Here is a 21,294-nt window from a genome sequence, read left to right as displayed (position 1 = left end):
CAGAGAGGAGAGCCCATCGATTTCTCCCTGCCGTGCAAGCACTGCCTCAAGACACCCCTGTCACAAGAGACATAGAGATGTATATGAATTATCATATTTTAGTTAAATCCAGTGAAAATTATACATGACTTGAACTGCTAGTTAAACTGGTTTAAAGAAACAAAGCAAAGCGATGTCAACAAACACTGGAGTAAAAATAAAAAACAAGAAATATCACATCAAATCACAAGCAGCAAGATGTAGGGCCAAAGCGTGTCCCTCTGAATGCAGGGAAGGAAAATACTGACTGTCTGACATCCTGACACTGGCAGGAAGTGTGCTCCATAGGGAGGAGACCTAGTAGGAAAATACTCTGCCCCTGCTGTTTTCCTTCAGACACACGCTGTGAATTGAGTGTATGCATAGGTTACAAAAATTATTTATTATATATTTAACTTTCATCCTCAAGGGCAAAATCTACTTGCCTTGGGTACTGTTGTGGTTGAGTTATGAGTGAGTCAGTATGTACACCGTTTTTGGAACTGCCTTGATGTGACTTACAGCGAAAAGAAAAATCTGGATCAAAGACGGCAAAAGGAGTTTGACAGGATTCATTTAAAGCCACTGGAATTCAGTTAGAAATCTAGTAGGTTAGCCCTTTGCTACTTTGGGCCTTAAGAAATGGTGAACTGTTTGTTATTCTTCTTGTTGGAAGTACCTGTGTAGTCTACATTATAACCCCGTTTCTGCAAGTGTCAGCTGTATTGACAGTTGCACAGTATATTAAGAGCACATGTTTAATATGGATTTCAAGGCCTTTTGCAGAAACCATGTCTCTCTCTTACCTGGAGTTTCTTTAGCTGAGTCTCCTTGTTGGCTCTGTCTGACCTCCGATGACGTCTGATGTTTGCCACCTTCTCCATTTCCTCCAGCCACTGGGCCAGGCTCAGGAACCTTTGGCCCATCTGCCTCAGTCTGGTCAGTGTGGAGCTCAGTTGGGCCTGAGTCTCCTCCAGACGACCCTGGTAGGCCCCCCACTCTCTCTGAGCGGTGTCCAGGGCGCGGTCCTCGATCTGTGGTGTACCCCAAGGGATTACTCGCTCTCTGCTGGTCAGCACAGAGGAGAGCAAAGACTGGCCATTTGAGCATCGATCCTGCAGGAGCTATGAGGGGAATGAGGGGAATAACAAAGAAACAGAGTGACTGAGGAGTCTGAAGTGGTTCGGTTGCCAAAAAGGCCAGGTGTTAAAGATTTCTGTTTTAGCCTCGAGAGAGCTCTGATGTCGGCTGTGTGTATGAGAGTACACAATAACATGAGGATGCTTTCCCTTACATTCGTACATTCTCTTTTCATGAAAATTACATGACACACAAAATTCAACAGTATTACTACCTGTAGCTGTTGCAGTGTCTTCTCTAGTGTATCCACGTTTCCCTCCTGATGGGACAAAGAGGCCAGAGTGGCCTGTTCCTGCTCCAGCCAGTCCTCAAACACATGTAACCCCCTTTGATATTCCTGATGGACCAGCACCAGTCCCTTGGCCTTACTGACTGCATTCTGCAAAACAACAGGTTGGAGACATTACTAGAGCCCATTCAATATTACAAGGTCAGAGGACAGTGGAAATTTTGTTGTCAAAAACAATAATTTGGTTATTTTTACAATATATAACTCACAAAAATGTAAATATTATTGTGTTTTGGACAGCACGATGGAATGATGTCTTTGTCTTTGACTTTAGACGTCTACACATTAAAGTAAAATGCGTAATGAATTTTAAATGATTATTAGAGAAGTTACTAAGATGTTCAACATACAGGTCATTCTCTGAAATAATTGATATATATGAAACAACATGAAGTGGGCGTTCAGAGAAGCATTTTCAAAACAATCATTCATTATTCAAATGCCTGGAGAGGAAAAAAGAAACCATATGTTTTGGGTGAGTACCTTGGCCTTTTCTTTGAGGGTGTTGTATCTACACTGCAGCTGCTGCACCTCCTGCTGGGTAGTGTAGTGTTCAGCCATATTGGACCCCTTTGTTGCAATGGTCTCGAGAGGACTGTTGTGACTCAGTACTTCTTCATAAAGAAGCTGGAATGAAATAAGAAAACATGCACACACTCACTGCAGTTTATCTCTCTCCACCGGGAGGCTCTCGCATTGCCATGTATGGGTGGTATTCAAACTTTTTGGTAAAACATTAAAAAAAAGAAAAGCTGGAAAAACAGCTCTGTGAAAAAATGTAAAAGAGCAATAAACAGGCCACCTTAGTAGGATGTATTGTAGAGTTTAATCTCAATGCAAAAAATAAGTACTTTAAAAAAATAAATAGAAAATGTAGTCTGGCTTTTTTAGGCTAGCTATTATTAGCGAGGTGTGATACCTTGGTCTTTCCCAGGTTAGCCGTCTTGTCTCTCATCTCAGAGTACTGTCTGTCTGAGCAGCTTAATGTCTCCTCCACGCGGGCCATCCACAACACAAACTGACCTACATCCTCCTGATAGCTGGTCCACTGCGACAGAGCACCCTCCAGCTGACTGTGGCAATCAACATAATGAAGTTAACACACACACAGGCAACAAACAGATATAAACAAAGACGCACACAGAAACACACACATGCATCTTATACATGCAAACTGTTAAATTTAATTGTCCCTTTAACCTTTCAACTAACTGAAATCCATCAGAGTAACTAGACAGTTCCCAGACCCATCTATCAACTGTCTGACAGATTGATCGGTTCATGATCACTACCTTTTACACTGAATGGAGGCAGAAAGCAGGGAATCCCATGAGTCCTTGAGGTCCTGGATCTGTTTGCGAATCACCGGGACGCCCTCAGCCGAGGTATTTCTCTGGACTGCTTCTCCCCGCGTCAGCAGCATCTTTAGCTGGATCTCCCTCTCCTGACGAGCAGCCAGTAAGGCCTGCAGACAGAGGGAAAAAAAACAACAACTAAGATCTAAAATAAATATCTTTATTTTCCTTTCTACATCATTAAAAGAAATATATTAGGGTTTCCAGTGATTCAGTCATTATTTGATGATCACCAACAATCCATGTGTTTCAAGGACATCATTTGGTCCGGTGCGCCATCCTAAAGTTTGACTGAATTATTTCTCTGTGTCAAGATACTGCTGAAGCTCTATCATTTGTATGAAATGAGAAATCTACTGCACTGGTATGGTTACACTACACAAAAACACAAGCTGATCATTATTGTATTATATTGACGTATATTATCCAGAGCAGGAATATGGACATTTTAATAATTTAAAAATATGATTAATTTAAAACAGTGTGTGTAGTCTTTACTTTTTAAACATTTAGGTACAATGTCCCTTTCTGTACCACCTTATTTCCCCACTGACTAAATGCATTTTTGTACTGTATTTGTATTTGGATGTAAAATCGGACACAAATCTGCCAGACTTGACTATGATCCGTTTAAGTGCCAGAGCTCCGACCCCTGATTTTCTCACTTTTGAAGCACTAGTTTCCTTTAATCACTATTAATGTCAGCATGGCACAGTGGAGGAAATATATTCCCTGGGAGACATGTATTTTTTTGTGTCTAAAATTAACCAATAGTCCAATCCCTGAAAATTGTAGTGTATTCTTTTAAGGGATCTTCTGTCCCCTTACTTCCAGCTGTAACATCCGGTCCTCCAACACGCCCTTGTCAGTGGTGGTAGAGATGCAGTTACTGAGGACCCTCTGAGCTTCACACACCCAGTCCTGCAGCTCTTTAAGACCCTGAGAGAAGAGGCGGTGTTCCCCTACAATACGTTCAATCCTGGAGGCTTTGTCCTTTGAAAATCAGAGCACAGCACTGTAAACACACTCTTCAAGCCTTACACTGGTCATGAGAGAACAGGTTAGCACTGAGTAAAAAAATTATGGACACAATCGTTTCTGGTTCCAGTCTCCATGTTGTTCTGTTTGTATTTGAAATTAAAGTCTTGTTTTTCCTCACAGGCGTCTCTGGAGACCTTCCCACCCCCACATTACACAAGGTATTATCTTTGCAGTCATCACTTGTACATCTTCAACATCTGTGTAACTGTAGGGTGTGGAAAGGCAGAGCTACAATAACAATCTACAAGGGGCAATTTTAAATGATTTCAATACTGTTTCCATGTATGGTAGGGAAGAAGACCTAAAAATAGCGCTCCACTAGTCGGCTGGCAAAGTAAATAAATCCCATTCATCATTGCTGGGGCACTCTCATTGTCCTGAGGTAAGAGAGTGGTGCTCCGCGGTCAGTGTAATGTTTTGTTCTACACTGTATCAAATTAATCATAAGCTTGCGACCAATCTAATGAGAGCTTCAAAAAAGGTCAGATTCTCGAGCACTGACACATTTCAGCTCTGGCATTTTAGAAGGGTTTCATTGCATAAAGGTGAGCTCAACAGCCTTGGCCTTTTTTATGTTGATGAGGCTGAAACCCGGAAGACCTTTTGGAGGTGAAAGATAGATTACTGTACTCCCCTTACTGTGGATATGGAGACATTCTTGAGTGCAATATTTTCAATGGAGGGAGGCGGATGACAGCAACTATGACTGATGTGCAACTGGGGAATAATGTATGACACAGCAAATCACACAGAACAACAGTAAACAACATGGCTGGACAGAAGGCTCCATTGTTTTTACCTCAAACAATACATGAATCAAGCAAGGCACATTTCAGCTTGCTGCAGCCTTTCTCAGACAGAAGCACAGATAGGTAAACAAGAAAGGCAGGGTGCAGGGTTACAAGGTGGGAGCAGTGTTACCTTGGTTAAGTTGCTGAGGGCTAGGTACTGTGCTGACAGCTGGGATACACGATGGACGAAGCCCTTGCCAGCTGCTTGTCCCTCCCAAAGACGGTGAGCTCTTTCCCTCAGCCTGCCCAGCTCTGCTTCCCGACTGGCTATCTCTTCCAGTACACACTGGGTCATTATGAAGCGGGAGGAGGAGGAGATGAAATAGAGATGAAGGAGCAATAGGACGTGGGGGAGCACAGTTGGGAGTGCAGGGTTAAAAATGACAGATTGGAAAGGATGGTTGTGTGTAAGCACCATAAAATTTTGTGTCAGGGGCAAAATGAAATGACAAAAAATATGGTGTTTTTCATGAAAGCGAAGACAGAAAAGGGATGTGTGAGAGGCACAGAGGAGGGATACAGGGTTGGGTTAACATGTCACAAGAACAGACAGAACAACAAGAGCACATCAAAATACATGGATGAGGACAAGGGAAAAGAACATTTTAAAAAAGAGCATCAGCAGTATTTCTCTTGATGTTCGTTTTTAAATAGAAATACAGTTATTCAGTTAGACACCACAGCACAGAACGGGGAGTGGAGACATGCCTGATAAAATACTGCAAAGGCAGGGGGTATATATGTGAAAAGGTAAAGAGGATTTTGCCAACACAGATTCAGACACTGAAGACTGCATGTATTGTTTTGGACTTCAGATGCTGGGGGAAGAAGTGTAATTGCTTGCAGGGCCAGACAAAAGGCAACCAGGAGAAGTGCTACAGCAGGCGACAGAGTAAATACAAAAATAGCAACAAAGATAAGAGTAGAGCTTTGAGATGGGCTTGATATATTTTTTTCTTTTTTGTCAGTTTTATCTTTTTAACGCTCCGTGGCTCTCTTCCTTTTTTGTCTCTGCCAGACATGGCAGAGGCTGTTATCGCATCCTGAAAAGGGCCTTTTAGCCACGCCGCGCTTCAGCTGTGACAGAAGGAGAATTAATTAGATTTCTGGACTTTTCCTCTGACTATTGTGTCAAGACGCTGGTCTATTTTGATCCAGTGGTGCTCGACAAATGTAATTAGGTCCCTCTCTTTTCCCAGCTGATTTCAGATTGTACTTTAGGGATCCATATCTGATGGAGAGCTACAACTATTTAGTATCCTTGGAAAATCTACTTAATATTCAATTTATGGTATAATGCCAGGCTTTACTTGAGTGAAGAGAGGAAATGAGAGAATGTCCATGATAGCAGCTGAGAGGAGGATTGCTAAAGGCACGCCCTCAATATGACATAATGTAATTTAACAGAAAATGGATCCTACAGGATGGATTAGAATGTCCTGATGTGTTGCAAAACATATGGCTTAAGGAATGTCTATAAAACACTGCAAAAACTGATAGACGGCCCCATGAATAACCACGAACATTATAGGAGAAGCATCATTTTAAGAGAGCTGCGATGTTTGGCTATGAGGAATCACAAATCTGCTAGTTATGTGCCCCAGACAGAGTGGGTTCAGATATACAGTAACTGCATAAGAAGCACAGTTTTGGGCTCCAAAATACCTGTAGTTTACTGAGCTCCTGTTTCTTGGCTGGAAGGTCATGTAGCCGAGCACTGCTCTCTTGAACTGTTACCTCTGTGCTGTTCAGCCAGTCCTGCAGAGGTTCTGCACTGGCTTCAAACTCCGTCATCTGGGACTGCAAGTTCTGGAAATACGACACATAACTTTTCAAATACAACTACAACAGTTGTTATTTGTTTGTTTGTTATTAGATAAAGTAAGCATTTTAATGCTAAAATGAAATTATTTATTTATTATACTATCAGATCTCTCAAACCAGTACTTATACAGTTACACATCTGTATAAAACAGTGTTAATAATGAGGTAGACAGCAGGGAAACTTACCCAAACATGGAAATATTGTATACAAATACTAAATCTACATACATTTAGACAACCACCACAAGGGTTAACAAGTATTTAACCATATTACCCCTTTAAGATCGGGTTTTTCTTTTTCAGGGCAGTCCTTGGAAAGCAGCAACCAAACAAAAGTAAATGTTAACCAACCTTGAGTGCATCCTCCCTCATCTGCAGGTTATTCATCAGGGTCTTCCAGTCGTCTCTCGCATTTGCCACCTTGGCCTTGATCCCCTCCACTCTGTCTCTGGACACCACAGCCATCAGCAGCTCCCCACTGGCTCCTACTGTACTCAGCCTGGCCTGGCCATGCTCCCTGTCACTCAAGAACTCCTGTGGGGATACACAGACAAAGACAAAGGAACTGTGGCTATTTAACACAAACACATACATAAAGACAGGAGAATGTTAAAGCGTAAGGACGACAACCTCAAACTTCTTTTTGTCTTCCACTCCTGATGAAATGGCTGATGGGTACCTGAAACTAATATGGCGAAAGACAAGGAATTTTTTTTTTTTTTCTCGGTGTGCCAGAATCTCACTTTACACTATCAAAAGCAGTAATTAGTCCGAGTCATTACGAATTCCATATGCATGTGCAGAAGGAGGGGCCTGACCCAGGAAGGCAATGACAGATAAGGAAAAGCATTGAGTCTAAAATGTGTTGGTTTTTACATAGCTCTTCCATATACACCCACAAAACACACACACACACACACACACACACACACACACACACACACACACACACACACACACACACACACACACACACACACACACAACCCCTCCCTCAGAGCTAAGCTGATGACAGTAGCACAGCAGGGACCACTCCACCATCTGTGCAGTCAGAACATCACTTATACAAACTACAGCTCCAACGTCCTCACGCACACACAAATTTAGTACAGCACAGCCACATACAAGCATTGAAAGGCTGTGTCTTTCTCTGTCTCTCTTCATCTCCCTGTCTCTTTACTTTCTCTCTCTCTTCTATAGTCATTCACTGTCTTTTTCACACTTACTACCATTCTCCCCCTGCCAGTGTAACTGTATACCACCAATTAAGCGTGACACAATGGATGCCCCACCCCTCCCATGCTGGCCCTCCTGGAGGTCAGCCATGTGGAAACATTGTTCCACATTCCTCACCAAGTCAATAATAAATAAAACATGACCGCCTCTGTAGTTCTCTCTCCTCCACTGCCATATTCTCTATGACATCCGCTCTCATCCTCAAAGCTACAGTAGAAACTTCTGAAGAAGCGCACACAAATTTCCTGTCCAGTGCTTCCCTTTTTTGACATCTTTTCAGAAAATGATCTCTTCAAATAATCCAGTGTTCTTATGACATTGTGAACTGGCTCTTTTTGTTCACCATGTGACTGTTTAATAAATCAAGTGCCATGTGTACTGCCACCAGTGAACCAAAATCTAAAATGTTGGAGTAAAATCAAGTTCTGAACTTTAAAAGTGTAGATTTACTGTCTTAGAATAAGGCTCAGCTCAAGCAAGAATATCAAAATTCCTTGATGGTAACGTAGTGGTCGATGTGGTGAGGTGTCTAAGAGGTAATAAACTGTCTGGTGCAGGGATGTGGGGACGTCTGCGTTAACCGACAAGCACCTGACTCTTAGCCAGGGCCCTGGGGTGCTCTTAAGAGGCTGCCAGACTGTTACACCTGCCAGCTTCCCAGAGAAAGACACACAGACTTCTCAGTAAGAGAGACACATGAGATATTTTGAAGAGAATGGCAGCGAGACCCCGCTGTGGACTTTTCTCTTATCCCTCTTGGCTATGAGCCCACTTCCAGCTTATCCAGCCTATGGCAGGTCCCGCCACTCAAACAAGCCCACCAGAGGACACTCAACAGTGGGCGTGTCAGTACAGACATCCACTCGAGCAATCTCACATTGAAAGCAGATTGATTCTTCAACTATTACATTGTTTCTCTTCTAGCAGTTTATTTTGTGGTACCAATCTTTGCTTAGCCTGACAAATGCATGCATAAAAAAGTTAAGTGCAGCTATAGTTTGTAATTAGCAACTGTGGATTTAGTGTGGACCCAAACTTATGAGGTTCTAAAGCTTCTCAAGGAGCAGTTACAGTTACAAAGGCAGAAGGAGACAGAAAGACTTTTATGACAAAAAGATTGCTGAATTCATTCCCTCAACAGGCTAAAAACTCTGGGTTATGTAAGTGAATAAATTACACTCCCTTAACTCCACTATCAACAGCTACTTACTCTGAAACCATCACTGCCTCAGTGGAGCTGGATAATGGCTACATGGGCCAGCTGAGATTATGAATGAGTATTGTTATCTATCCTGCAATCACTTCAGCAGCATATAGCAAGTCATTAAAAATTTCGCTCTTAAAAAGATGGATTAAAGCAACATTCAGTGACATTTTCCTTCAAATAAATACAAATTCTACTACTTTCCATCCATAACTGATACGGCGAAAATTTGATTAAATCTGTACATTTGCTTTTTCTGTGTCTGGTAGGTCTGTCCTGAGAAAAGTCTCTTGTGCACAGGAAGTGATGCAATTCATATTTCCAGCAGCAATAAACAGAAAAAAAAACAGGTACAAGCAGTAACTGCTGAATTGGGTGAACAAAGTGTGATTTCCAAGTGACATCTGCAACTTGTAGTGCAAAAACATCATAGTGAAGACTGCATGTGAACAACATTTTTTATCACCAATATTTTAAGAACAAAATAAGAATTTCACAGGTGTCCCTTGTCAATAAGATAAGATATCTCTTACTTGGATCCTCTGCAGAGCAGTGGAGGCCTCTGCGACACTCTGTGGGACATCAAAGCATTTGGCAGTGCTGATTTTGGCGTTGACCAACCACTGCTGGAAGTCTCTCAGGGCTGTGCGGAACCTCTGCTCCAACAAGCGCTCCTTGTTTTGACACTCTCTGGACGCTCGAAGACTGAGGCTGGGGGACAAGAGAAAAGGATGGATTTAACATGTTCTTCACAGGTTCAAATCCACCTGAAGAAATGAACAAAGAAAGAAAGGGGTTACAACCGCAGGAAGTGTTTGCTGTCTACCGCCAATGTGCTCATCAAAACAAAGACGATACATGAGCAGATGCTCAGATACTCAGTACTGTACATACTGTCCTCACATTATGGAGGAGGAGGAGGAGGAGGAGGAGGGAGATGAGCAGGAGTGAGAAACAAGCAGGTGGAGAGATGGCAAAGTTGGTGAAGTGGAAGGAATGAGCGGGGCAAAGAGGGAGAGTGGGGGGATGGTGTTAAGGGGTGATACTTAGGAGGGGGTTGAGAGGCAACATATGAGTGGGGCAAGAGTTTATGGGGGTGACAAGATGGCGAGAATAAGGGATGGCAGAATGATGCTGTAAGAAAAAGGGTGAGATGGAAGGGATGTAGCAGGGATACAGTATGTGATGGAGAGATTATAGTGAAGGGTTATGGTATATTATAGAGAGACTCCTACATTTGGACTTAAGTGGGCAGTATTTCTTCACCAGTAACTTATCACATGCTCATCATCACATTTTTTTCTGTTGTTCATGTATCCTTCAGAATTTATAGCTTGAACCATGTACTACAGTAACAGGACAGACTGATAACAACAAGACAGATAATATCAGTGTTTGGAGCATAGTAAAGGACATTTTGTAAACATATGAGACGATTTCAACAACTATGATGAATAAAACTGAAATCGGAAATGAAGTCCTTCTTTAAGCGACAGGGATGAATAAAGACCATAATACTAAAGGTAACATTTTAAGGTCAGTCGTGAGTAATGCAGCCCTATTGGCTGACAAAAACATCAATACTGGACAACTGTGCAAAACCCATTTATAATAACGTTATTTTATGTCCAATATCAACATTTTTTTAAATTTGTCTTTCTACAGCATCTGCACATGGGAACTACAGTATGGTTAAGTTTAGGGAAAGACTGTGGTTACTGTGAACATTGAAAAACATGAATTGCAGGTCTGCGACAGGACACCAATTCCTGTATCCTGTGTGAAAGTCAAACACGTTACATCCACCACCTCCACACTCTTTCTTTTGACCTTGCTACACATAGGGCACACTACTCCTCCACTGGTATTGAATGAACTACACAATATGGACATAATTTCTGCAGATACTGGCACATGTAATGCATGAGTAAGTTACATGGTTTCTTTCATTTGTCAAAGCTGGTAAAATTACTGTCTTTACACTCCAGGCAAAAAGGAAACCTTAACAGCGCAAACAATACCTACAGTTATTAGCATGCAAAATTCTAACGTGCAAAAAACTTAATTCAGATTCATACTGAACATAAGGAAGATGTAGGACAACAAAAGAAAAGCATCATTGGATTTCAAACATAGTGGGCAGTAAGTGAAGGTTAAAGGAAAGAGGGGGGAGTGGAGGAGGTGATGGAAAGTGTGACAGCAGGGAAACAAGGTACGCAGCTGTTTAAGCAAGAGTTGCTTTCCAAAGGGAGGCATGAAAAAAAAAACAATTCAAAAATACACGCCCCCTCCTACTGCAACAGATCTCAACACACACAAACACATCCTTTAATGGACACGCAGACATATGCACACAAACACCCTGGAGTTTTAATGATGCGATGAGGGCATGAAAGGGTAATACAGTGGGGATAGCATGAGTGTGGAAGAAGCACTTTTTTCTGCTGTGACAGACAAAATTTGGCATGTGCTATGAAGAGGAGGGGGGAGTTACTGCCTTTTCCTCCTCTATCCCCTCTTCCCTGACTCCTTTTTTTTCCTCCACTCTCTCTCGCGTTGCTCCTCTTTCTACAGTGCTTAATGCAGGACAGGTGCAAAGAGCACACAGGCCAAGTCTATTACAGACTGAGCAGCCAAGTGAATGAGGAAGGGTGCTGCTTTTGCCAATCAGCACCCAAACTCAATTAACTGCCAAAGCATCCCCAACAAGTTGACCTCACTCAGGTTGTCTGCCAATAAACGTTAGATACAGTGCTTTACCTCACTACCATGCAGTATCTAGAAAATTATTAAGTTAACATTACATCCATGCAAATGAACTAGATAATTTGAGCGTCTGTGAAAGTTCATACTTGTGTATGCATTTGTTGAATATTTATTGTTGTGTTATTTTGTATGCAGTTGTTCTTTTGAAAAGGCACTGTATGGTGTGTTCACAAACAAGCACTAAATGAACACAGGCTCAAAAGCAGGCAATTAGAGCTCAGTAAATAGACTACGGCATGCAACACATCAGCTTGGAAAACAGGACCATCCAAATTATCTGCTTTCTATCAAAATCACACTCGGCTTGCATAAAATTAAGCCGGCGAAGGACAGAAAACCGAAATGAACGCAATGAACAAGCGGAGGTGAAGGGAAGGTGGTTAAATGTCGCTTAGCAACTGGTGGCTCTGGTGCTCTCTGTCACCTTTCACCTTTGTCTGGCTGACACACATCACGACTCTGTGTGTGAGATGGCCACACACACACACACACACACACACACACACACACACACACACACACGGACATAGACACACACACATTAACACATTCTAATACAAGTTAGCTTGTTACACTGAGCACTAAGCCTGCCCAGTCAAACATGTGAGTTGTGTTTTGGGTGAACTCAACCCTGCGTTTGCTGTGTTATGAAATGAATGAATGGCACTGTCGATACTGTTTTTTTGCATTAAAAAAAAATCTTAGAGAAAAAAAAAGACTCTTTTCCCATTGGGTTAATAACAGGGTATTATTGTTGAAATCTCTATCACAATATTATTAAAGATATATTTAGACTCTGATGCTATGATACAGCAAATTTATGCAAAATCAGATAAATAAACTAATTAACATTCCAATAAATTATGCAGTTATGCAAAGCAGCTATGTTGCACTGGTATGCACTGCCAACCAAACTCTAATATTTTAAAACAATTTTTTAGCTTATAACATTTCTGTAATTAACTACAGCTAATTAAAGAAATTTGTAGGACAATAACATAGTGAGATCATGTCATCATGATAAATGATAAATTGGCTGAAAGGTAATAAAAGACAATATTAAGTTATAGTCCAACCTGAGCCAATAAATCTCATAATGAAAACACACACACACACAACTATTTTTCAACACACACTGTTCACTAAAGCAGAAAGATCCCTCTCACCTGTTGTGCTGTTTGATAACTGCGGTGACCCGGTCCGATTGTGAGCCCAGATCTCTGGAGTATCGCACCAGGTCATTCAGTTGGCCTTTCAACTTCTCTGCCATCGGCTCTGCGCTCTGCAAGCCCTCCAGTATATCCTAAACAACACAGACAGACACCTTGCTGGCTCGGTGTGCGTGTATGTGTGTGCGTGTATGTGTCAACGAGAGACAAACACCCAACGGATCTGCATGACACCCTCCAATAAGAGCATCCACATTCTATTCACACCCCGGCTCGGTTCTTTTCGGTCTTCTCACATTCACGCACACACGCTCAAACACATACTCACAGTGCTGTTTGTACAATAGCATTTCTGTTCTTCGCGGAGTGTGGCAGGAAGGAGCTGTGGATAACGCTCTCCTCAGCGTGCCTCACATTCTGCACTCACACTGTCATGAAATCCTGTCCCATGAAATACGTACAAGCTCCCTCTTTCTCTCTGACTCTCACTCGCTCGCTCGCTTTCTTTCTGACGTATGACCAATAAACAACCCTGCCTCCCTGTTCTCAGTGCTCTCTTCTCCCTTTTCTCCTTCCCTCCCTCCTCATCTCGTTCTACTACTTTCTCTTCCCTCCTCCCACTCCTTGCACTTATTCCCTCTCACACATTTTTCCTTCTTCTCACTCTCTCACACTCTCTCCTGGTGGAATTCAGCTGTCAGCCCTCACAGATGCAGGATTGGTTCAAACACACAAACGGGCGCGTAAAGAAAACAAGGCTGGAGACAGGAAACAGGCTGGAGGAGGAGAGAGAGAAGAGGAGGAGGGGGAAGACTCCTCCTCTGTTCTATGACAGCCCCAAATTGAGGAAAACCAGAGAAAGGCATGGCTGAAGAAGCCTGGGGAGGAGTATGAGGGTGTACATGCTGGAATGGCCTTGACAATACAGAGAAATTGTCACACTGTAAACATCCTGTTGAGGTTAGAAAAAGAGCAGCAGGGGAGGTGAGGAGCAGGAGCATATAAGAAACAGCCCCATCAGCCAAGAAAGACATCACTGTACACTTCATTTTAAACAAGTTAGAAAGGGAAAAGGAGAAGGAAAAGAATAAGGAATGTTTGGGGAGGGAGAGATAGTGGAAAATAATGGCAAAAAAACAAAAGGAGGAGGGGCAGGGGGGCCAGAAGGAGAAGACAGAATGAGCAGAAAATGAGGGAAACTGATGGGATTGTAGCTGTCACTCCTTCGTCATCCCAGTAAAGCTGATTTACAAACTAATCTGTTTTTAGGATTTACAAATAGAATGGATAATTACTGACAGAGAAAGCATAGCTGAATGAAGAGGATGTATGTCTGCACAATGTGTGTGCACATTTGTGTGTGTCTGTGGGTACTTTCCATTAAACAATGCTAATCACATCCTCTAAAATTATCATGGTACAATACTGCACAGTAGCCCCTGTCAGCTTTTGCACATCACAATTCCCCGACTCAATTCCCAGCTGAACACAAGAGTTTTTATTATTTTTTATTTTTTGAATAAACTATCGTGAGAAATTGAACAGTGAATTATTTAGACATTATGCTGCCATTTATTTAAAGTCCGTGCTGCTGTACCTTAGCCAGCTGCCATCCTTCCACTGCTTCCTCGCCATTGCTCCGCCCTTCAGCTTTAATCAGCTCCTGGCTCCACCTCCTCAGCCGTCCATCCATCTCTTTCAACCTGTCTTCCAGGCGAGCGGTCAGATTGTTGTATTCCTCTTCTGAGGCTGCAGCAGCTGCCAGGGCCCCTTCCAGGCCATCCCTGGCCCTCAGAGCAGCCCCCTCCCACTGCTCCAGAGCCTGGGACAGCGCCCCCAGCTGTCTGTCCATGGCCTCGCAGCCTCCAGCCGCCGTGTGATCCGCCGTGGTTGCTGCGCTCCGTCGCACCCGGCTGAGGCGCTCTCGGCCCTCCAGTAACCGACACTCCACACGCTCCTGAGGAGATAGGGAGGGTAGAGAGGAGGCAAAGTTGCTACGGAAACTGTGGCTACGGAAACTGCAACCTTTGGATGGGCAATTGATTCTATTTAAAGCTGCCTACATAATCTTTTTCTCATATGTCTCCTGCTCCATCACTTTTTTAACTTCTCTAATTCTTTGATTCTGTCTTTGCACCATTAGTTCTGATGTCCTGTATTTTCATTTGCTATCTCAGTATTCTCTCAGCACTACTAATTACATCCTCCGTCTCCATCGGCCTATGCCTCCATCTCTCATTATGTGTGGAAAGGTAGCATTTGGAAGGTAGACGGTGTGAACAGCAAACACTTGAGTGTGAGGCGATAGCAGCAAGCTGAGAGAGGGATTAAAAAGAGAAAAAAATGGCATCTGAGCTTTTAGTGCGGGTGATAGGATATTAACATTAACCTTGAGACCATAAATGGGAAATGAAAATGGTGCAAGTAGCTTGTGTATACAACAAATTATATTTTCTCATTTTCTGAAATGCTTCACACCATGGCTCTACAAACACCCATTTATAATGTGATAATTAGGGCCCATGTGTGAAATTTAAATGCAAATCAATATCTCCTCACATATTTTTTCCTCCTCTGTAATTGCAGAATTACTGAACAGGGAAAAGCTTACACACTAATTCCACTGCTCCTCTTTTTCATTTTATTTTAATTTTTTTGACTTTTCTTTTTTTTATACAGTAATAGACCAACTTATTGGCAGTAAAAATGTGCCTGGAGAGATTGAGATATTTGGCTGTGATATGGGAACAAACTGAGAACCAATTCCAATTCCCTAGATAGTTTGCCCTCCCTCATAGCAGGAGTCTATTAAGATTAGATAGGTACAGATAATTCAGGAATCAGTTACCATAGCAACAGATAATATGTATAAACCCTTAAAACTGGGTGTAGATTCACATCCCTGATGCATGCCTATGACATACACTTAGAGTGGTGTTAATTCAAAGAAACATTTATTACTGTTACACTTGTAGTACCTCAAAATAAAAATATATACTGTACAATTTGTCAACAACATTGCGCTGAATTTTTATTCTGATATGCTCTTATGGTGTGCAATACAAATCTATATAGAGGTAATACTATCTCAGTACACATGCAATTAGTCCCTACTGAAAAAATAATCACAATACAATCATACAAAAGGGTCAGCAAAGCAAACACTGTAAAAACTATAAATACATGGAGGGCTACATCTGATTTTAAATAGATATTATATTACAGGAAAGTGTGATAGTTTTCTTTGACAATAATGTCATTAACATTGGCACAGAAAAGGCACACTTATACCCACACTACAGCATAACAGACCTGTCCCCTGCTAGACATGATCAAATATGATCTGTGAATATACTGATCAGTAGCCCGTTTTTTTCAGGAATTTTCAAATGAGGAATTTGATTATTGACAAAAGTGACAAAAATAAATACATAGAAGACAAAAGTGTCCATACGGGTTAAGAGGACCAAGGACTTTTATTAGAATTTATCATCAAATCAACTCCAGGGCATGCCGTAGTTTAGCGTGGAAAAAGTTTTAATTACATATGGGTATAAGGGGATCAACAAAGTGAGGTTTTATGTTTATGTATGTGACACTCTTCCTTACCCTCACTTCTGACAGTTTCTTTTTGATGGAGGTAGAGTCTCCTGATGTATCAGACCAATGCTGTAGCTCCTCTCCTGCAGTCATCAGCCAGTCAGTGAGCTCCCTTACAGCCTCAAGGTATTCTTGGTGTTCCAACACAACGGCCTGCGCAAGACATACTCTCTCCTAAAGAAACAACACAATCTACATGTTCATTCTTTGGTAATATTACCAAAATGTTTCAGTGCGCTAAAAGACGTTCAAGGTTTCTTTACTATCTATACCAAGGGATAAAATAACATCTTCTGTACCTCCACCAAAGCTGTAAGGTCATCAAACTGCACCTGCAGCTGGGTCCGAGCACCATGGTTAAAGCTGGCATCACCTGTCTTCTTGAAAAGTTCTCTGGCTTTTTCTTCCAGGCTGGACAGTGCCACCTGGTGGTCTTCCAGGTCAGCCAGCAGGGCTCTAAGTCTCTCTAGCTGGGAGGCCTTTTCTCTGGGCCCGGGCTGTGGGGTAAGCGGGGCACAAACCTCCCGCTCTACAGCCTCCATCCAGCACCGCAGCTGGGCAGCACTGTCCAGGTATCCTCCCCACTGTGACACGGTCCACTCCAATCGACTGAAGGGAAGACAACAGATCTCTGTCTTAACCTGTGACTGGCACAGGGGGAATCATATGGTTTGAATAAAAAGAAAACATATGACCAAATACAAGTACTGTTATATTTTATAAAAATGTATATGTAATCTAGTTAAAATCAGATAAAATTAATATATATAATTCTAAAAACAAAACATACTGTGTACCTTTATACTCTCCTTGGTATATTAGTACAAAGTCTATTTCAGACCCATGACATGGCCAAGAAACATAAATAGTCAGTAGTACTGGCTAACTGCCTTTACCCCTTTTATCGGGGGGATTCAAACACACACAGACACAGATACACGCCCATAATTTTCCTTGCCATCTGTTAACCCTGCATGTACAAATATTGCCAATATCTGCACACTCACACACACATGCATCTCCATTTCACCTGATACCCCTCGCCTCCTGTTATGCTTTTCTCCTTAAAATACAAACACACCCCATGTGAGACCCACTGTTTGCCATCCACTATTTAGTCCCTAATGAGATCATTTTTTTCTTGAGGGTGCCGTAATTGCTCAGTTATATACACGCACACACAGATGCCTGTGCACGCATGGACGCACACACACACACACACACACACACACACACACACACACACACACACACACACACACACACACACACACACACACACACACACACACACACACACACACACACACACACACACACACACACACACACACACACACACACACACACACACACACACACACACACACACACACACAGAAAAGCACTCACTACATCAGATACATCAATCAGAGTTACAAAATGAGACAAATACTTCTCATTATGCATTTAACCCAATGGTAATTAATGGCACTGAGACATCAGTCTATCATGAGGAAAATAACCGTCATGTTCCCCAGAGAGTACTTTTTTGGCAGACAGGTAAATGGCCTCTAAAACTTCCAGGTTTAAATGATTAAATAAAAAGAAAAGCAAAAAATCAAGAATGGCTGACTGAGAATATGTTTACATTTCACAGCAGTATATGCAATTCCATAGTGAAATGATGACAGACAGTACCACTTCTTTAGAATTATGGTATATAAATGGCTTTATTGCACATGTTGGGTCTCAGCCATTATATTATATTTTAGATAATAATTCGAGGTGAACAGTCTACCTGTGGCAGCTCATGGCAGTCACAAGCAGCGTGGCCCATGCATCCTCCACTTCCTGAAGCTGAGAGCGGACCACTTCCTGTCCGGCGGCCCCATAGCTGCGCAGAGCCAACTCGCCCTTACCCATTGCCATATTCAGCTTGACCTCCCCCTCACCCTTCAAAAGCAGGATGTCCTGTGCAAACAAAGCGGGGGTCACAGTAAATTGGACATTGGACATTGGACTGGATTAGACATCAGAATTTTGGATGAAGAACTTTCTCAAGAAAACAGCCCCCTCTTGTGTTCACTGGAACAACTGTAAACTGAAATCAAAGTCTGTCCGAAAAAAGATCTATTAGAATAAAATGGTGAAGTAAAGAACAATATAATAAGTTCTAACAGCAATCACTTCATGCATTTCTTCTGTATAATATTTCATGGAAATTGCAGATATATGTACAGTCTACTAGCCAAACCCTCCCTCTCACCTGCACAGTCTCCAGCCTCTGTTCTAACTGCTCTTTGGTCCCCATTGTGCTGTCTACTGTACCCAGTCTCTCCTGGATCTCCTCCAGCCAGGCCCATACTCCCTGGAGGGTCTCTCCAAAGGCCTGACTCTCCTGGCAGCCTCGCAGCCTCTCCCTGGCTGCCTTCAGTAGGGCTTGGTGCTCCATCTGGAGCTGGCCTGTCACTCTGACCTCTCCTCCTGACCCCCGACCTGCTTCCGACAGAGATTGGGCCTCCTGGCATACACGCTCGATAGACTCCCTTACAAGAAAGAATGATATGTTATTGTTCATAATATTTAACAGCTGATGCCATAGCATCTATAACATATGGCCCCACACACCCACATAAACATACCTTCTTGCTAAAAGTTCCTTATGGAGGTTTTCCATCCTCTCCAGCTCTGCTGTGGTGTCAGGGGCTCCTTGCTGGCTCTCTGCCCCAAGAACAGGCTCGCTCTTGAGGCTAAGCTCCATCTGCTTCAACCAGTCTCTTATATCCTCCACACAATCATCAAAACTGTGAGGAGAGGGGAAGGGAGAGGAGAGGAAAGGAGAGGCAAATACTCATTTTATTGAAATTCCTTTACATAAATACAAGACATGACAAGAGTGATGACTCACTTTTTCAGAAGGCCAATACTCTCTTCCAAGTCTCGTTGGCTCTGAGAACAGCTGTCCAGGTAATTCCTCCACTCTCTCTGACAGGAAGAGAGATGCTCTTGGGCCGGTGCTGCTCCAGCTTTGGGCAGGTGGACTTGGAGCCTCTCAGCCTCCTCACCGACCTGAGAGAGGCGTTCCTCGCCCTCTGATGTCCGCTCGACTGACGCCTGTGGATGTAGGAGGAGGAACAAGTTGCTCTCAAAAACTGACATGTCCCTAAAAAATGTGACAGAAGCTTCATAAACTCATAATTTTTAAGTCCTTCTCTGGGAGTATTTTTAGTCTTTGTTTGACTTTCAGCATAATTCCTATAAGTAAAGCATCAATGATGATTATATACAGTATTTGATGGTGCTTTTTCTTTCTAAAGGATAATATGGAAAAGTATATACTTCATTGTTAAATATTTAAAAAGTATATAACAGTACCTTTAGCCTTTGTAACTTGGCTCCAAGGATGGCAACATCTCCTGATTGGTTTGAACATTCTTTCACCTCGAACTTTAGATCTGCAAGCCAGGAGCGGAAGTCTTGGACAAGCGCTGCTTCGAGGAAGAGAAGAACCAGTGAAACGAAAAAGGAAAAATAGGGTGACAAGTTGAGGAAAACTGATGTGTGGTAAAATGAAGGTAGAGAAGATTTAAAAGTGCAGGAGCCACAAGCAGGAGAGCGAGAAAAGGAGATGTGTTGAGGCAGATGGGAAGTGTGGGCGTGTCCACACTGTGCAGCGCCAGGTTGCCTTGGCAACAAACCCAAAATGACTCCCTCGAGAGAAGATGTCACGAGAGCAACATTACTCTCTGAGGCACAGGTGTGTGTCTGAGCAATGAGAGCGCACCGATGTACCAGACAGTGTGTGTCAATGGAGTGTGGGTTGTAGTGGGCGGATTGAGTTTGCTCTGGGGAAAAATGTAGTATAATCAACACTAAATCTGATGCACCACTAACATGAACAAATTACATTGCATCATGTAGTTGTGCGCTGTTTCATTGGGTGATTATGAGATGTTAAGTGTTATTAAAATTAAAATTTCTCCTAATCGGGGAGTACGTTATAGTGGTTACCTGATTGCTATCACAGTTACATAAATCACTCGAGTGTATATGATGGAGATAAAGAAAAATAAAGCCATTGTGTTTCTAGACAGCTCATTACAATCTCTACCAGTGTTGATGTAATTTTTAGTAGATTATGGTTCTTACTAAGCCTACAAAATAAATGTCCAAAAGATACAGGTTCTTAGTTTCAGCCCCACCTCAAGACCTCTGGTAAAAAAAATTGATAGGCCGGGATGAAATTCAGTGAAATACGTAGGGAAACATATACCCAAAGATTTTGTCAAGGTTAGAAGAAATCAATTATGGGGCTCTTATCAAGAAAAGTGCTGCTGACATTCATTGATCAAATTTGATTCTGTAATTAAGTCTTAGTTCACGCACAGAATCAATTAAGACGAATATATATTACCAAGGGTCTTATACTTTTTTAGTCAATACCTATAGAAGCAGTAGACAAACAGCTTTGGGACAAATTATTATTCTGATACATATTGATGGGAAAAAAACCCCGAGTCAGGTACAAAACACTACAGCTACTTAAGAATAAAGGGGGGTTTAGCTCTTCCGGTTTTGAAAGACTGTTATAAGGTAGCCCAGCTATGGCCCTTAGTAGGTTGGTGTAAACTTAACTGTAAAGCCAAATGGGAAGAAATTGAGCAAGCAATGGGACAAGAAATACCAATTAAAGTAATGATTGGTGATCTTTCACTATCCAAGCAGCTCCGAGATAGCAATAACCGATGAGTTATTAGTTCATTACAGACATGGAAAAAAAAACCCTTAAACAGTTCAACTAAGGAAGGCAGCTGAAATTTAAAAAATGGTTCGCTTATGAGCCTGGATTTAGAGACCCAGCCAGCATGACAGAAAATGT

General features: G+C 42.2%; 2 protein-coding genes across 5 annotated transcripts in view; both read right to left on the bottom strand.

Moving 5' to 3' along the window:
- LOC120789302 (nesprin-1-like) overlaps positions 1 to 13,377 on the bottom strand; it is a 78,077-nt gene extending 64,700 nt beyond the window's left edge. For 3 of the 4 annotated variants that reach the window (XM_040125944.1, XM_040125945.1, XM_040125946.1), the window contains exons 1-13: positions 13,162 to 13,377; positions 12,831 to 12,967; positions 9,432 to 9,609; positions 6,810 to 6,992; positions 6,300 to 6,443; positions 4,765 to 4,920; positions 3,631 to 3,795; positions 2,740 to 2,912; positions 2,367 to 2,520; positions 1,931 to 2,074; positions 1,373 to 1,537; positions 825 to 1,142; positions 1 to 57 (exon numbers count right to left, since the gene is read on the bottom strand). The exon at positions 1 to 57 is cut by the window's left edge and continues 99 nt beyond it. In XM_040125944.1, coding sequence (XP_039981878.1) covers positions 1 to 57; positions 825 to 1,142; positions 1,373 to 1,537; positions 1,931 to 2,074; positions 2,367 to 2,520; positions 2,740 to 2,912; positions 3,631 to 3,795; positions 4,765 to 4,920; positions 6,300 to 6,443; positions 6,810 to 6,992; positions 9,432 to 9,609; positions 12,831 to 12,934 — 1,941 coding nt within the window. In that variant the 5' untranslated portion in view covers positions 12,935 to 12,967; positions 13,162 to 13,377. The remainder of the gene's footprint in view (positions 58 to 824; positions 1,143 to 1,372; positions 1,538 to 1,930; positions 2,075 to 2,366; positions 2,521 to 2,739; positions 2,913 to 3,630; positions 3,796 to 4,764; positions 4,921 to 6,299; positions 6,444 to 6,809; positions 6,993 to 9,431; positions 9,610 to 12,830; positions 12,968 to 13,161) is intronic. The other variant, XM_040125947.1, reaches the window with a different exon arrangement.
- Positions 13,378 to 14,409: 1,032 nt separating this feature from the next.
- LOC120789315 (nesprin-1-like) overlaps positions 14,410 to 21,294 on the bottom strand; it is a 56,681-nt gene continuing 49,796 nt past the window's right edge. The window contains exons 46-53 of the mRNA XM_040125972.1: positions 19,791 to 19,906; positions 19,324 to 19,529; positions 19,058 to 19,219; positions 18,682 to 18,961; positions 18,214 to 18,386; positions 16,733 to 17,042; positions 16,443 to 16,607; positions 14,410 to 14,790 (exon numbers count right to left, since the gene is read on the bottom strand). Of these exons, the coding sequence (XP_039981906.1) occupies positions 14,410 to 14,790; positions 16,443 to 16,607; positions 16,733 to 17,042; positions 18,214 to 18,386; positions 18,682 to 18,961; positions 19,058 to 19,219; positions 19,324 to 19,529; positions 19,791 to 19,906 (1,793 nt within the window). The remainder of the gene's footprint in view (positions 14,791 to 16,442; positions 16,608 to 16,732; positions 17,043 to 18,213; positions 18,387 to 18,681; positions 18,962 to 19,057; positions 19,220 to 19,323; positions 19,530 to 19,790; positions 19,907 to 21,294) is intronic.

This window comes from Xiphias gladius, chromosome 4 (assembly GCF_016859285.1).
Source record: "Xiphias gladius isolate SHS-SW01 ecotype Sanya breed wild chromosome 4, ASM1685928v1, whole genome shotgun sequence".
NCBI lineage: Eukaryota > Metazoa > Chordata > Actinopteri > Istiophoriformes > Xiphiidae > Xiphias > Xiphias gladius.
This window is presented reverse-complemented; position numbering and strand designations above follow the sequence as displayed.